Source organism: Miscanthus floridulus, chromosome 1, assembly GCF_019320115.1.
Source record: "Miscanthus floridulus cultivar M001 chromosome 1, ASM1932011v1, whole genome shotgun sequence".
NCBI classification, from domain to species: domain Eukaryota; kingdom Viridiplantae; phylum Streptophyta; class Magnoliopsida; order Poales; family Poaceae; genus Miscanthus; species Miscanthus floridulus.
Window position 1 is genome coordinate 163,951,289 of NC_089580.1, and position 14,676 is coordinate 163,965,964.

The following is a 14,676-nucleotide window of genomic DNA, read 5'->3' on the forward strand; positions in this document are numbered from 1 at the left end:
AACTGACATCGTAGACCTGTTTTTAAGTTGTTCAATATACTAAAAAGGATCTTGTTAAATTTTCTTTTCTTCGTTTGGTTCGAGCAGACCCATCTGGAATCAGTTGATGTGCAATGAAGTCATCCGATATTTTCTTAGCGGTGGGTGAGGCACAACCAGACCATCCCAGACAGTTGTTTGGACTTCTTAGTAAAACATGGGGGAAAAATCCTTTGGCCCGTTCGTTTGGAGGAATTCTGAAAGAATCTGAATAAATCTGGAGAAATTTGTGAGAGGAAAACATTGTTCCGGATAAAAAAAGAAGCGGATCAAACCGAGTTTAAATGTTGTATCAAGAAAAAACATTGATTTTTTCTAAATAACTCTCTTTAGATAATGAGAATCGTATGACTCAGTGTTGTTTCCTCATGCAAAAGTTTAGCCCCGTCATATCGAATCTTTGATACCAATGAGAAGTATTAAACATAGGCTAATTACAAAACTAATTACATAGATTGAAGCTAATTTACGAGACGAATCTATTAAGTCTAATTAGTCTATGATTTGGTAATGTGGTGCTACAATAAACATTTACTAATTATAGATTAATTAAGACTTAATAGATTCGTCTCGCTGGTTAGTTTTATAATTAGCTCATGCTTATTTATTCTAGTTAACATCCGAACGTCCAATATGACACGAAACTTTACGATGCAGACACGTCTATGTTCGCAAGGATGAGCAACTCGGCATCGGTGTGTTCTGTAAACGAAACGCGTTGAAAAATAGCAGCGGCAATGCAGCATCCGGCAGGCGAGCCCATGTGAATCTGTGGTCTCATACAGCCTGTTCGTTTGGCTGTGGCTTGTCGTAAACGATCGTAAATTTCTAGCCGAAATAGTATTTTTCTCTCACACAAACCAGCCAGCAGTACTTCTTTATGAACCAACAACGATACAAACCAGCCAACTGAAGAGGCTATGCCCATTGCCCAGGCTCTACCGTTGTTGTGAATCTGCGAAGCAAAAATCTCTTTGTGTAGCGTGTAGGTTTTGTCAGCCTGCTGCTTGCTCATGCAGCATCTGCAAACATGAGTCATGGGCACATGGCTCATGCGGCAGACATGATGCATGGACATCATCGATAGACAATGGCACAAGACAGCACCTGAACTGAATCGGCAACAATCATCAGCAATTTTTAGACAGCAAGTGCACTCTCTCACACCCTGGAAGATATGGCATCAAGTAAGAACCTACACCGGTCCTCCAAATTCTACACCATCCTTGGTAAGCAAAGGAACTAATTTGTTATTATCCTGCATGCACTGACAACAAAGATAGTATCTGGGAACAGAGCAAGAGTAATAGCCTCGCCATTTGGGCAGTCCACAGTTCAAAGGCCACAACGTTCGGTCCAGAAACCAAAAGCAAGGATTGGCAACCCTAAAAATATCTGTAAACTTTGAGAGTTAAGGCCTTGTTTGGTACAAAGTATTTTTAGAGCTTTAAAAAAATATCATGGTTTTGTGAAATACTTTAATTTTAGAGTGACACGAAGTGTTTTGATGCAACAAACTTTATAGTTTTGAATACCATAGTATTTGCTAAAACTGTAGTCTTTTTAAAGTTTTTAAAACTCTACTCTATACCTCTTTTTTCTAAACCACGGTTTTACATATCAATGGTTCTAAAACTACAGCCTCTAGATACTATAGTTTCTTAATACTACAACATCCAAACAAGGTCTAAATGTCTTTTCCCCTGGCAACCAGTTGTCAATTTCTATTGGATCCCTCTTTCACAGCATAAAGCAAAGGCTTACCTTGGTCGGTTCAAGTATGTGGAATGGAAGTCCATTCTTGTTTCCTGGACAAACAAAGTAAAAAGGAAGGTGAAAACAACTAGAGAATAAACCAGATAGCAAAGCCAAGCTTCAGATACTAACCGTCGGGGACCAATATTAGAGTATCCGAGGAGGAGGAGCTAATGACCATTAACGTTGATTCATCCGCGCAATCAAAAGCGCGACTACACTGCTTGCCGGGTTACTCCTCGTCCGTCCGCCGAGACCATGGGCCCCGCCTCAAGCTGACTCCCGAGGACTGGCTCCGCCTCGCCCGACGTCTAAGGGCTGACTCCGTCTCGCCCGACCCCCGGGGGCTGGCTCCGCCTCGCCGACCCTCGGGGGCTGGCTCCGTCTCACCCGACCTCCGGGGGCTGGCTCCGCCTCGCCCGACGTCCGAGGGCTGGCTCCGCCTCACCCAACGTCCGAGGGCCGGCTCCGCCTCGCCCGACGTCCGAGGGCAGACTCCGCCTCGCCCGACATCCGGGGCTGGCTCCGCCTCGCCCGACATCCGGGGGCTGGCTCTGCCTCGCTCGACGTTTGAGGGCAGACTCCGCCTCGCCCAACGTCTGCGCGCTGCTCCTTCATAACTACGCGCGTAGATAAGGCAGGGCGCTCAAATCAAACCGCAATACCGAGGACCATACCATGCACGCCTGCAGGAAAGTACCATCAAGATATGACAAGACGGACGCTTTAAGCCCTCCCAGGCATGTCAGGGCCTGAACAGTGTTGTAGGCACCAACATTTGTCTTACAGTGTTGTGAGCGCCGCCATTTGCCCTTGGGCGCAGATCCTGATGGAAGCATACGACATTCACTACGGTCTAGGAGGGAACTCGCATCATCTACAGGAGGGAACGGGTGGTCATTGCGCCGTCTGCTCCCCGTAAGGCCAAAGATCAGCACCCTGGTCCATCACGCCGTCAACCGAGGCGGGATGGGACGTGACCACTTACTGATCAAGCCAGAACATGGCATCCTCGGCAGACAAATGCCCAGCACGGCCCTATCAGGATCAACGAACATGCACCCAGCATAGAGCTACCCCTGACACCATCTGCTGTGTTAGTGGGGCTCGCTCAGAGGAAAAGGAAGAGCTAGCATCTTTGAAGGACCTCCTTGGCCTCTGATTTTTTTCTTTTCTCCCATCTATAATCCATGCTTCCCCTTGGTCTATAAAAGGGAAGACAGGGCACCCCACTAAGGAGACCGATCGATTCAACACACCACTCATCTTATCACACATAGCTGAGCAGCAACCAAGCTCTCAGCATCCATTCGACCTTTCCATTAGAGACTTGGGACATGTCCCTCTCTCACCCATTTGTAACCCCAACTACGAACTTTTCAGTGCTAATAACACAAGCAGCAGCCACAAAGTGGACGTAGGGACATTCTGCCCGAACCAGTATAAACCTTGTGTCTTTTTAGTACACCATTCGGATCAGACGCACAATAACACAAATTTACTCGTTGGTGTTTACTCGAAACACCGACAGTTAGCGCGCCAGATAGGGGACCTTTGTGTGTTCTGACATTAACATCAGGCCATGGATGGCTATCCACGGTATCAGCTGGGTCCTAGGCACACACATGTGCTTCAGGGACCTAGACTTCATCATCACGGTGGGAGGAGAGTTGGCATTGGCTCACGCTCCTTCCAACCTCTCCCCTCCACCGGCCTCGACTATAGGAGGCTTGAGCGCCAGCTCGGTGTCTCCTTGGGACCCTAGCCGTCCAGGGAGGACCCATGCCGCCTCACCTTCTCTTGCGCCAACCACATGGCATGGCTCGCCAGAGGGGAACTCCTCTCTCTGGAACACCTCATATAGAGCGCCCCGACAGTGCTTCTGTTCAATCTCCGCAACGCCACACAACTGTTAGCCATGTTATGGCACAATGCATGGTTCCACCTCCGATGGATGACAAATTCATGGGGGTAATCGAACATGTCGTGGAATCTTTCCACGACCTCCTGGCAGAGGAGCCAGAATCACCCTCTAGCTCTGACTCCAGCATGGGAAGCCATCACCCCTCTTATGAATGCTTCATGATAGGTACACCCGAGAGACACGTCGAAAGCACCCATGAGGGGGAGGCTACCCCAACAAATGACCTCGATGACGAGGCCGACAGGGAGACGGTGGCCTCGCCACGTATGCTGGTGGAGCAGCTAAAAGCCCAACATCGAGAGATCAAGGAAGCGTGACTCCAGCTCGAGTAGGAATCGAGTGCCATGGAGACGATGGGTGCGCCCACACCATGGCATGCAATGTGAACCGAAGAATCATCGCCAATGATGAAGCCCTCTCTCGCTTTGCCTGTGTGAGCTAGAACATTGCTGCCGTGGTGCCCTTGCTCCATGGCCTTCTAGAGGCCGCGACGCCTGAGGACCATCGGGCCCACTACGAGATGAGCATGCTACTTGAGCGTGCGGCGGCGCAGCAGGCCGAAAGCTCATTGTCTCGGTAATGTGAGCTCAATGCTAGCCAGCGCACGTGGTTGGAGCGTCCCGACATGAACGTGTCGGACCACCAGGAACCACAAGGAAGTAGGCAGCCCACTGTGGTCCTGGTGTGTCAACATCTTGGACACAACCGTGATGCGGACAACACCCTCGATGCCCACAGACGCGCCTACGATGACCCAAGAGAGGGAGCCCGACACGGCTATCACCCTTGTCATGATGAATGCTACGACAGCGGTGAGTACCAAAGCCTAAGCCCTGGCCTATCGGGGCCTTAGGCCTTTGGCTGACACATCCTCAACGCTGCCTTCCTGCTAAGGTACCAACCACCAACTAATATCCCGAAGTACTCTGGGGAAACAAACCCCAGACTATGGCTCAAAGACTATCGGCTTGCCTGCTAAGCCGGTGGTGTGGATAATGATGACTTCATTATCCACAACCTTCCACTATTCTTGGCCGATTTGACACAAGCGTGGTTTGAACACCTGCCGTCCAACATAATCTAGAGTTGGACAGACCTAAAGGAGATCTTTGTGGGGAACTTCCAGGGCATATACAAGCGCCCTAGGAACCCATGGGACCTTAAGAACTGTCGACAGAAGGCCAGTGAAACCCTCCATGGGTACATCCGGTGCTTCTTCCGGTAGGGCAATGAGCTACCTAACGTCACCGATGCTGACGTTATAGGAGCTTTCCTGTCTATGACCACCTGCGAGTCTCTGGTTCATAAGCTAGGACGCAAGGGCTTGTGGACCACCAAGGAACTCCTAGACATCACCACCAGCCATGCCTCTAGAGAAGAAGCAGTCAGAGCGATCTTCGACCGTCTCGATGGCAAAGCAAGGCAGGACGAGGACGCTGGTGAAGGCGCCTCCAATCGTTTCGCCAAAAGGAAGAACAAGAAGCAACAGCGTGAGGGCTTGCTCATGGCCACTGCTGACCATAGGGGTGGTCGAAAGCCCATGGAGGGCACTCCGAACCATTTCAAAAAACTACTCAAGGTGCTATGCCCAAACCATGCCTTCCCGGTTAAGCATCTATACAAGGACTGCAGCCCCATGAGACGGTTCTTGTCTAGAGGCTCCAACAAAGGGGAGCACGGGAAGGACCCTGACCCCACCACGGATGACACCGAGGGGAAGGACGGTGGCTTTCCAACACCGGATGGCTACCTCATGATCTTCAAAGGATCGGCGGCCTATGACTCCAAACACCGTCAGAAGGTCATGCGCCGTGAGGTCTATACCGAACCAGCCACACCTACCTTTCTCTGGTGGTCAGAGTCTGTCATAACCTTCGATCGGACCGACCACCCAGAGAGCGTCTCGCATTCGGGAAGATATTCGCTCGTGGTCAACCTAATCGTTGGAATAAAGTGGCTCTCCAAAATACTAATGGATGGAGGCAGTGGCCTCAACATCATGTATGCCAAGACACTCAATGAAATGGGCATCGATCGGACATGCATCCGCCTAATCGGAGCACCTTTCCATGATGTCATGCCTAGAAGGCAGGCCGTGCCACTTGGGTAGATCAATCTACCCATTACCTTCGGGGATCCATCCAATTATAGGATAGAAACCCTCACCTTCGAGGTGGTCAGGTTTCCTAGAACCTACCATGCCATCCTAGGACATCCATGATACGCGAAGTTCATGGCCGTCCCCAACTATACCTACCTCAAACTGAAGATACTGGGCTCCGATGGTGTCATCACCGTCGGCACCTCCTTCCAGCATGCCTATGAGTGCGAGGTTGAGTGTTGCGATCATGCCACAGCAATCGTCGCCTCCAAAGAACTCACCGCCATCAAGAAGGAGGTCACCGAAGAAGCGCCCGACCCCAAGAAGTCGACTAGGTCTTTTGAGCCTATGGAGGGCTCCAAAGAGGTCCTCATAGATTCCGGTAGCCCCGATAGCAAGGTGGTGCGCATTGGCACCACGCTTTCCCCTAAATAGGAAAGCACGCTCATCGACTTCCTCCGCACCAACAAAGACACCTTTACATGGAAACCCTCGGACATGCCAGGCATCTCGAGGGAAGTCGTCGACCATGCCTTGAAGATCCGTCTAGGCTCTAAGTCAATGAAACAGCACCTGCGTTGCTTCGACGAGCAAAAACGCATGACCATCGGTGAAGAGATCACAAAGCTTTTGGCGGCCGGATTCATCAAGAAAGTATACCACCCAGAGTGATTAGCCAATCCCATCCTTGTACGAAAGAAGAATGAGGAATGGAGGATGTGTGTTGACTACATGGGTCTCGACAAGGCGTGCCCAAAGGATCTGTTTCCTTTGCCCTATGTACTTCATCAGCAAGGTCGTATCCGACTCAAAGACCCGCTACCCCTAAATCTAGAAGCTTCTATAGGCCATTCTCATCACCAAGAGGAAGTTACGCCACTACTTTGAGTCACATCTGGTGATGGTCGTGATGTCCTTCTCCCTCGGCGAGGTCGTCCAAAGCTAGGATGCCACGGGAAGGACCATGTAACAACCCAAAAATCCAAACACTAAAAATACCAACTATAAATTTTTTCTTAGAACTCCCATGTGATGATGAGTGTCATGTATAGAAACCCAACCTAAGAGATGCATTAGGTCTAACCCCAACCTAAGTCCACACATAAGCATGGCATGTCATTAGTTAATTGTGTTTATTTAAATTCTAACAAATAAAGTATTGCCTACATTGTTAATTCAAAATGTGATTTGGATTTCTATTTGAGTTATGATGTGCTTAACAACTCCAATAAAGAAATAAACCATAAAATAATTAAAACTCAAACCAAGGAATAAGGGTTTAAAGAGAAAATTTATTTCTATTTTTGTATAACAAAACTACACCACTTTTTTTTGTTATACAAAATAGCTAAATAAATTCCTAATATTTATATAAGAATGTTGTGGGCCTCATATCTAAAACTCTAATGAATTTGGTGCACCAATTTTGAATTCAAATTCTAAAACCAAATTTGAATTCAAACAAAGGAGAAGAAAAGAAAAATAGAAAAAGAAGAAAAGGGAGGAAGCCTCGCAGTGGCCCAGGCCTGCTCGGCTTCATGGCCCAGCCAGCAACCGGCCAGCCCCGCCAGCGCGCAGCAGCAGGCCAGCCCACGAGCTCGCATAGGCCTAGCAGCCAACCGCACGCCGCTCACGCCCACGCGCCTCCCCGCCTTTGCTTGCAACCGCTGCCACATGGGCCCCGCATGTCAGCCCTCCTATTCATCTTCTCCACGCCACACCCCGACCGCTCACGCCGATTCCCTTCCTTGACTGAGCCCCGATAGCACTGGCAGGGGCGGGCCATGGGGTCACGCCAGGGGCATGGCCCTGTCTCCTTGGCACCGCGCCCATGCAACCACTCGTGACCATTGATGCAAGCTCACGCCCCCGATCACCCCTTGATCCCCATCCACCGATCACTAGCCATCCGCCATTAGAGCTTAGAGCTCTGGCTATAAAAGCCCCGGCTCAGGTTGCCCTAGCGCATTCCCATGCCCGCCGCCAAGAAGATGAACAAGGAACCATCTGGTTCAAGAACAGAATCTGTGTTCCATCTGACCTAGTACTACGAGAGGAAATTCTATCAGAAGCTCATGATTCCAAGTACTGTATTCACCCTGGAGGTTCAAAGATGTACCAAGACTTGAAGAAACACTTCTGGTGGAAGGGCATGAAAATAGACATTGCAGGACATGTGGCATGTTGTGACACCTGTAATAGAGTCAAGGCTGAACATCAAAGGCCTACAGGTTTGCTAAAGCCTCTTGATGTTCCCGAGTGGAAATGGGAGAGTATATCCATGGATTTCATAGTTGGATTACCCCGTTCACAGAAAGGCAATGATTCCATCTAGGTGATTGTTGACCGTTTGACCAAGATTGCTCACTTTGTACTAGTAAAGACCAAGACCAATGCAGAAAAATTAGCAGATCTATATGTTGAGCATATTCTCAGACTGCATGGAGCTCCCTCTAGTATTGTATCTAATCATGGTCCTCAGTTTGTGTCCTGATTCTGGGAAGCCCTGCACAAGTCCATTGGAACCAAACTTGATTTCAGTACTGCTTACCATCCATAGACAGATGGACAGATAGAACGAGTAAATCAGATCTTAGAAGACATGCTTCGCGCTAGTGTACTGAATTATGGCTCTAATTGGGAGAAATACCTACCCTATGCAGAGTTCTCTTACAACAACAGCTACCAAACCAGTATTAAAATGTCACCATTTGAAGCTCTGTATGGCAGACCTTGTAAGACACCTTTGATGTGGTCCCAACCAGGAGAAAGGTTGTTCTTTGACTCTGCTAAGATTCAAGATGCAGAAGAAGGAGTTGCTCAAGTGAAGGAGAATTTGAGAATTGCCCAAAGTCGATACAAGAGTTATGCTGACAAAAGGAGAAGAGAACTTGGGTTCAATGTGGGAGACTTCATCTATCTCAAAGTATCCCTGCTACGTAGAACTATCAGATTCCATGTGAAAGGAAAGCTTGCCCCTAGATTTGTTAGCCCATACAAGATTTGCAAGAGGATTGGAAAGCTCGCCTACAAACTTGAGCTACCCGAGGAATTGATGGGTGTACATCCCATATTCCATGTCTCACAGCTACGCAAGTGTTTGAGAGTGCTCGATGAAGTAGTTCCAACTGATACACTTGACATTCAAGATACACTCGAGTATAAAGAACATCCTATCAGAATTCTGGGCAGAGATACCAAAGAGACCCGAAGCAAGACTATTCCTATGTGCAAGATCTAATGGAGCAATCACACGGAAAGAGAGGCAACATGGGAGAAAGAGTCTGACCTCCGACTACGATATCCTAACCTCTTCGAAGAGTACATTACGCTTTAATCTCGAGGATGAGATTTTGTTAAGGGGGTAGGACTGTAACAACCCAAAAATCCATACACTAAAAATACCAACTACAAAATTTTTCTTATAACTCCTATGTGATAATGAGTGTCATGTATAGAAACCCAACCTAAGAGATGCATTAGGTCTAACCCCAACCCAAGTCCACACATAAGCATGGCATGTCATTAGTTAATTGTGTTTATTTAAATTCTAACAAATGAAGTATTGCATACATTGTTAATTCAAAATGTGATTTGGATTTCCATTTGAGTTATGATGTGCTTAACAACTCCAATAAAGAAATAAACCATAAAATAATTAAAACTCAAACCAAGGAATAAGGGTTTAAAGAGAAAATTTATTTCTATTTTTGTATAACAAAACTACACCTTTTTTTTGTTATACAAAATAGCTAAATAAATTCCTAATATTTATATAAGAATGTTGTGGGCCTCATATCTAAAACTCTAATGAATTTAGTGCACCAATTTTGAATTCAAATTCCAAAACCAAATTTGAATTCAAACAAAGGAGAAGAAAAGAAAAATAGAAAAAGAAGAAAAGGGAGGAAGCCTCACTGTGGCCTAGGCCTGCTCGGCTTCATGGCCTAGCCAGCAACCGGCCAGCCCCGCTAGCGCGTAGCAGCAGGCCGGCCCATGAGCTCGCGCAGGCCCAGCAGCCAGCCGCACGCCGCTCACGCCCACGCGCCTCCCCGCCTTCGCTTGCAGCTGCTGCCACACGGGCCTCACATGTTAGCCCTCCTGTTCATCTTCTCCACGCCACGCCCCGACCGCTCACGCCGATTCGCTTCCCCGACCAAGCCCCGACAGCACTAGCAGGGGTGGGCCAGGGGGTCACGCTAGGGGCATGGCCCTATCTCCTTAGCGCCGTGCCCACGCAACCACTCGTGGCCGTTGATGCAAGCTCACGCCCCCGATCACCCCTTGATCCCCATCCACCGATCACCAGCCGTCTACCATTAGAGCTTGGAGCTCCGGCTATAAAAGCCCTGACTTCGGTTGCCCTAGCGCATTCCCGTGCCTGCCGCCACCTTGCGCCCACCCCCCCTGCACACCCGAGCTAAGAGAGAGAGCCAATAGAGGAAGAAGGAAGGGAGAGAGAGAAAGAAGAAGGAGGCGCCGACGAAGCACCTCCAAAGCCGCCGGAGCAAGGATGACGCCATGACGTTGCACGACACTGCACGGCTTCTGGAGCTACACAGCCTCGAACTGCCGCTGCATCGCCACCCTATCGCCCTCGACACCCATGGTGAGCCCCCTCCCAGTCTCTCCCTGCTCGCCGCCGGACTTCACCGTATCGGCCATGGCGCTCCACGCCGGGAGCGTGTAGGCCAGGGCCGTCTCTGGCCTCTAGGAACACATGCACCCACACGCACACCCGTGACCATGCCATGACCACCCCGCTGGAGCCCCGTAGTTCACCCGTGTGCCTCGCTGTCGTCACCATGTTGCCGTGGCCACCAGGGAGCCCCTACCGACCACCTAGAAGCCCGAAGCCCTGCCTTGAGCCCTAGACGCCCTCGCCGCGTCCCCACGGATCCGTAGAAGCTTACACGCCCCACCAGGACACTTCACCATGGCTGTAGCCACCTCACTGGTGCCACCGTCGAGCCCGGAGGACTGCCGCCGTGGCCGGCACACCACGGGACCCCACACGCCATGTTAACCCCACCAATGAAGACGCCGAGGCTCGGTGGAGCTTCCACCCATGTCAATTATGCACTAGCGCCACCACGGAGGCTCACCAGCGAGCTCACCGCCAGCAAGAGCACAAGCGCGGGAGAAATAGGGGAAGACTCCCCTCGCTGGCCACCCACGCGTGCACCCGGTGCACATGGACCGCGCCTAAGAGAAGAAGGGTGGACTTGGTCCACCATAGACCTATCCGTGGTCCATGGACCAGCACCTCTTGGTCCACCATGAGCCACTCTCACGCCCATAGCCAAAGACCATAGCCTAGTGGAGGCCCACGGCTACGACGTGGTAGCACCATAGCTTGCCACGTGTCCGGCCCGGCCCAGCCCAGACTGGCCCAACTCGAGCCCACCAGAGCCCGTTTGAGACCTGGCCCATGCTGACTATTGACTAATCAACGTTGACTATTGACCTGGCCCCACATGTCAGTGGCACAGACACTCTGGACCCACATGTCAGATGTTGACATCATGCTGACGTCACACGGGACCCACACGTCGGAAGCCAACTGAGCCAGCGTGACATCATGCTGATGTCATGGTGACATCAGCAACTGACGTCAGTAGCCTTGGCCCCACACGTCAGTGACCCTGACCATTGACCGTTGACCGTTGACTCGCCGTTGACTAACATTAACATTGACCGGACCCACATGTCAGTGACCCAAAGAGCCCCTAGACCCACGTGTCGGAACTGATGACGTTGTTGACGTCAGCTGGACCCCACCAGTTAGCTCGGAACCGAGACGCTGATGTCATGCTTACGTCAGCATGCCATGTGGACCAGTCACAGCGTGACACGTGTCAGCCCAGAATTAATTTGGCCTTTTCCATTTTCAGAAATGATTTAAACTTTGGAAATTCATAACTAATTCATATGACCTCAGAAAAATACAAAACTAGGACCAAAATTCATCTAAAATCAAGCTCTACGCAATGAACCCATGTTGAGTGCATTTGGCTCTCTTGAATTTCTATTGCTTCTTTGTGCTATTCTATAGACGTCGCTAATGCGACTATAATGCGATCATTTATAGACTCGGAGGAGAACTAGACAGACGAGGATCATGAGTACCGTGAGGAGAACGGAGATGACTACACTAAAGGTGCCACATCCCACCCAATCTCGTAGCACCTATTACGCATGGCTAATATAGAACTGCTATTGCTTTACTTTATTGTTATATTCACACTATGATAGGACTTGCATGGTAGTATGCTTACTTGATGGCCTCTACCTTGATGCAACCTTACCCCTGCATACCCTGCTATTAGGCTAGACACACGCTTACTGCTATATTTCATTGCTTGTACTTCTACTATGCTTAAACAACATTAATGCGTGGTGTTATCTAGACTATGGGGAGAGTGCTGCGTGTGTGACTTGGGTGTGTGGAGGGTGAGGGTTGTGTCGACCAAGTTGGAGTATATGATGAGCCTGGGGCAAGTCATGCCATGTGGTGCTACCTGGGCACCCCTAGAAATGGATACCTGTGGTGGGTAATTGGTATATGAGGTGGACCTGGGTGTGAACCTATGATGGGAGGAGCCCGGGGTGGAGGTGCTATGGTGGCATGACACATGAAAACCCTAATGAAGACATTCTGGCTTGGTCATCCCTAAGGACTTACTAGTACTCAGATTCACTGGGAAGCCTTACGTACCACTCGCCCTATATGGTGCGGGACGGCCAGACTACTTGGTAGGATATTGCCACTACTGCTAGGTTGATAGCAGACAGTGTAAGGAGGTACAGGGCGCGGAGGATTTCCCCCACACCCTTCCAAGACTTCATGGAGACCTTGTGGACCCGGCTCATGACTCACGGTTTCAGCCACCCTAGACTAGACTTGGGGTGTATCAGGGCTGAATGGTAGAGTGGCATTATCCTAGGCTAGCAAGCGGCCAGAATCAGCCTAGTTGACGACGGTCAGCAAGGAAGGTGGATCTTGTGGTTATGTAAAACCTCTGTAGAGTGTGTGGTTGATCGATCGATACATGTGCCGACTTGTCGGCTATGGACCTTTTCTGGGTTTCGCTTAAACTAGATAGTGAGATGAGTCCTTCTCTTTCTTCCCCTGTGAGAGAGTGTCAGTCATAGCCAGGGGCTACGGGCCTTGAGATAGTGCCGAGAGGGAGTTGGCCTATCGACTGAGCGATGGTATGGTTATGGTATGATGATGGTGTGGAGATGGTGGTATATCAATCCCAGGATCGAAACCTAGCTCGGAAAAGGGAATGGGGTGGAATCTGTGTGGGAATGGTGTTTAAAACTTGACCAACTATTATTATATACTTGATATGCTACTACATAGGAAACCCTAGCTTTATAGGTTCCTTTGATTATACCCAACTTGCATCCAATTTCCACAAAGCAATGCTCATAGGGTTGGGAGTGGCCAGTACAAATCGTACTGATGATTTTTGGCACATAGGTTCTGCTGAGGAGTATAGCTTCGATGAGTTTGATGGTTGAGGGGTTCGTGCCTACGCTCGAGTTTGGCGATCTTATCTTCAAGCTGTTCTGAATGAATGCTACTTTTGATTCCGCCAATGCGGCAATGTAATAATTTATGTAATTCCGCACTACTTGTACTCTGATATTATCATTGTATGGATGTGATATTCGACTGGAATTTGGGTAATTTGATCTACAACGGTCTTATTACACTTCGACGCTGTGGATTTCCCTTCATGGAAATCAGGGTCGCTTTAGTTGGTATCAAAGCCATACTTGACCATAGGACGAAACTCTTAGAAATAGACGATAGAATAGGACATGAATAGCCCTTCTTTTGGTTATATACCGACCCTGCATTTACTTTTATGCAAGGCTTATCTATTATTGACCTACTAACACTTGATTCCTTAAAACATGTAGATGGCAACGAACGTCGACTGGCTACCTCTAGGACCGCTATCTCTAGACCATGCCAAGCTTACCTATGACCTACGTGAGCTTGGGGGTTTTGCACAGATCCTCTGCCAAGTTCTCGTCGCGTTAGGTGTCCCCGACGAGCTTGTCAAGGTCACCTGCACCGGGAAGCCAGCTCAGGAAGGAGGAATCAAAGGACCGATTATCACCTCAGTCGAGTTCCTAGCTAGCACTACCTTACCTTCTATCCCAGCTTTCACTGAGTTGACTATAGAGGACACAGTCGAGGAGGGATTGTAGGCTATCTCACACAAGGCACTTCATAGAGTGATCAGGGACCACTATGAGCACCTAAAGATGATAGAGTTTTGTCTACTTCTCCAGGCCCTCGACCTCAGCCTTACCCCCAGTGAGCAGAGTTTTGTAGGAGGCAGAGTTATCCTTGCCGAGGAGGATAGATGCCTTCATGTCTCAGCCATTCACCTACTAGAGCAGGATAGGTACGTGACCTAGTTGGAGCAGAGGAGACGTCAGGACCAGGCCCTTCAGTCGGAGCACTAGGAGCGAGACTCATAGGGAGCACAGGAGCGGGCTAGTCTACTTGAGATAGTTGCCAAGCTATAGGACGAGCTCAACCGATGTGAAGAAGTCCACAGAGCCAAGGTCGCTGACTTATAGGACAAAGCCGCTGACCTAGGCAACAGGAACTGCTACCTCGACAGCAAGGTCTTGGAGTTGCAGAGAGAGTTGGACGACAAGAAGGCCGAGTTCAACCGCAGAGGAGACAGAGAGAGATCCAAGGAGATTGATATGCTGAAGATCTAATCTCGGAACAAGACCATGACACAAGATCTAGAGGAGTTTAGGAAGAAGGCTATGCATAACCAGGGTCACCTAATCGAGGCACTCAGGTAGACCGAGTACCTAT

General features: G+C 49.4%; 1 protein-coding gene across 1 annotated transcript; it reads left to right on the forward strand.

The window, feature by feature from the left end:
- Positions 1–5,951: 5,951 nt before the first annotated feature.
- Positions 5,952–6,254, forward strand: LOC136466577 (uncharacterized). The gene has a single exon (XM_066465029.1). The coding sequence runs from the start codon at positions 5,952–5,954 to the stop codon at positions 6,252–6,254; it is 303 nt and encodes a 100-aa protein (XP_066321126.1).
- Positions 6,255–14,676: the final 8,422 nt, after the last annotated feature.

What these genes read in the sequence shown, in the direction of transcription:
- LOC136466577 (XM_066465029.1), top strand. Translation starts at nt 5,952, where the DNA reads ATGGCCGTCCCCAACTATACCTACCTCAAACTGAAGATACTGGGCTCC.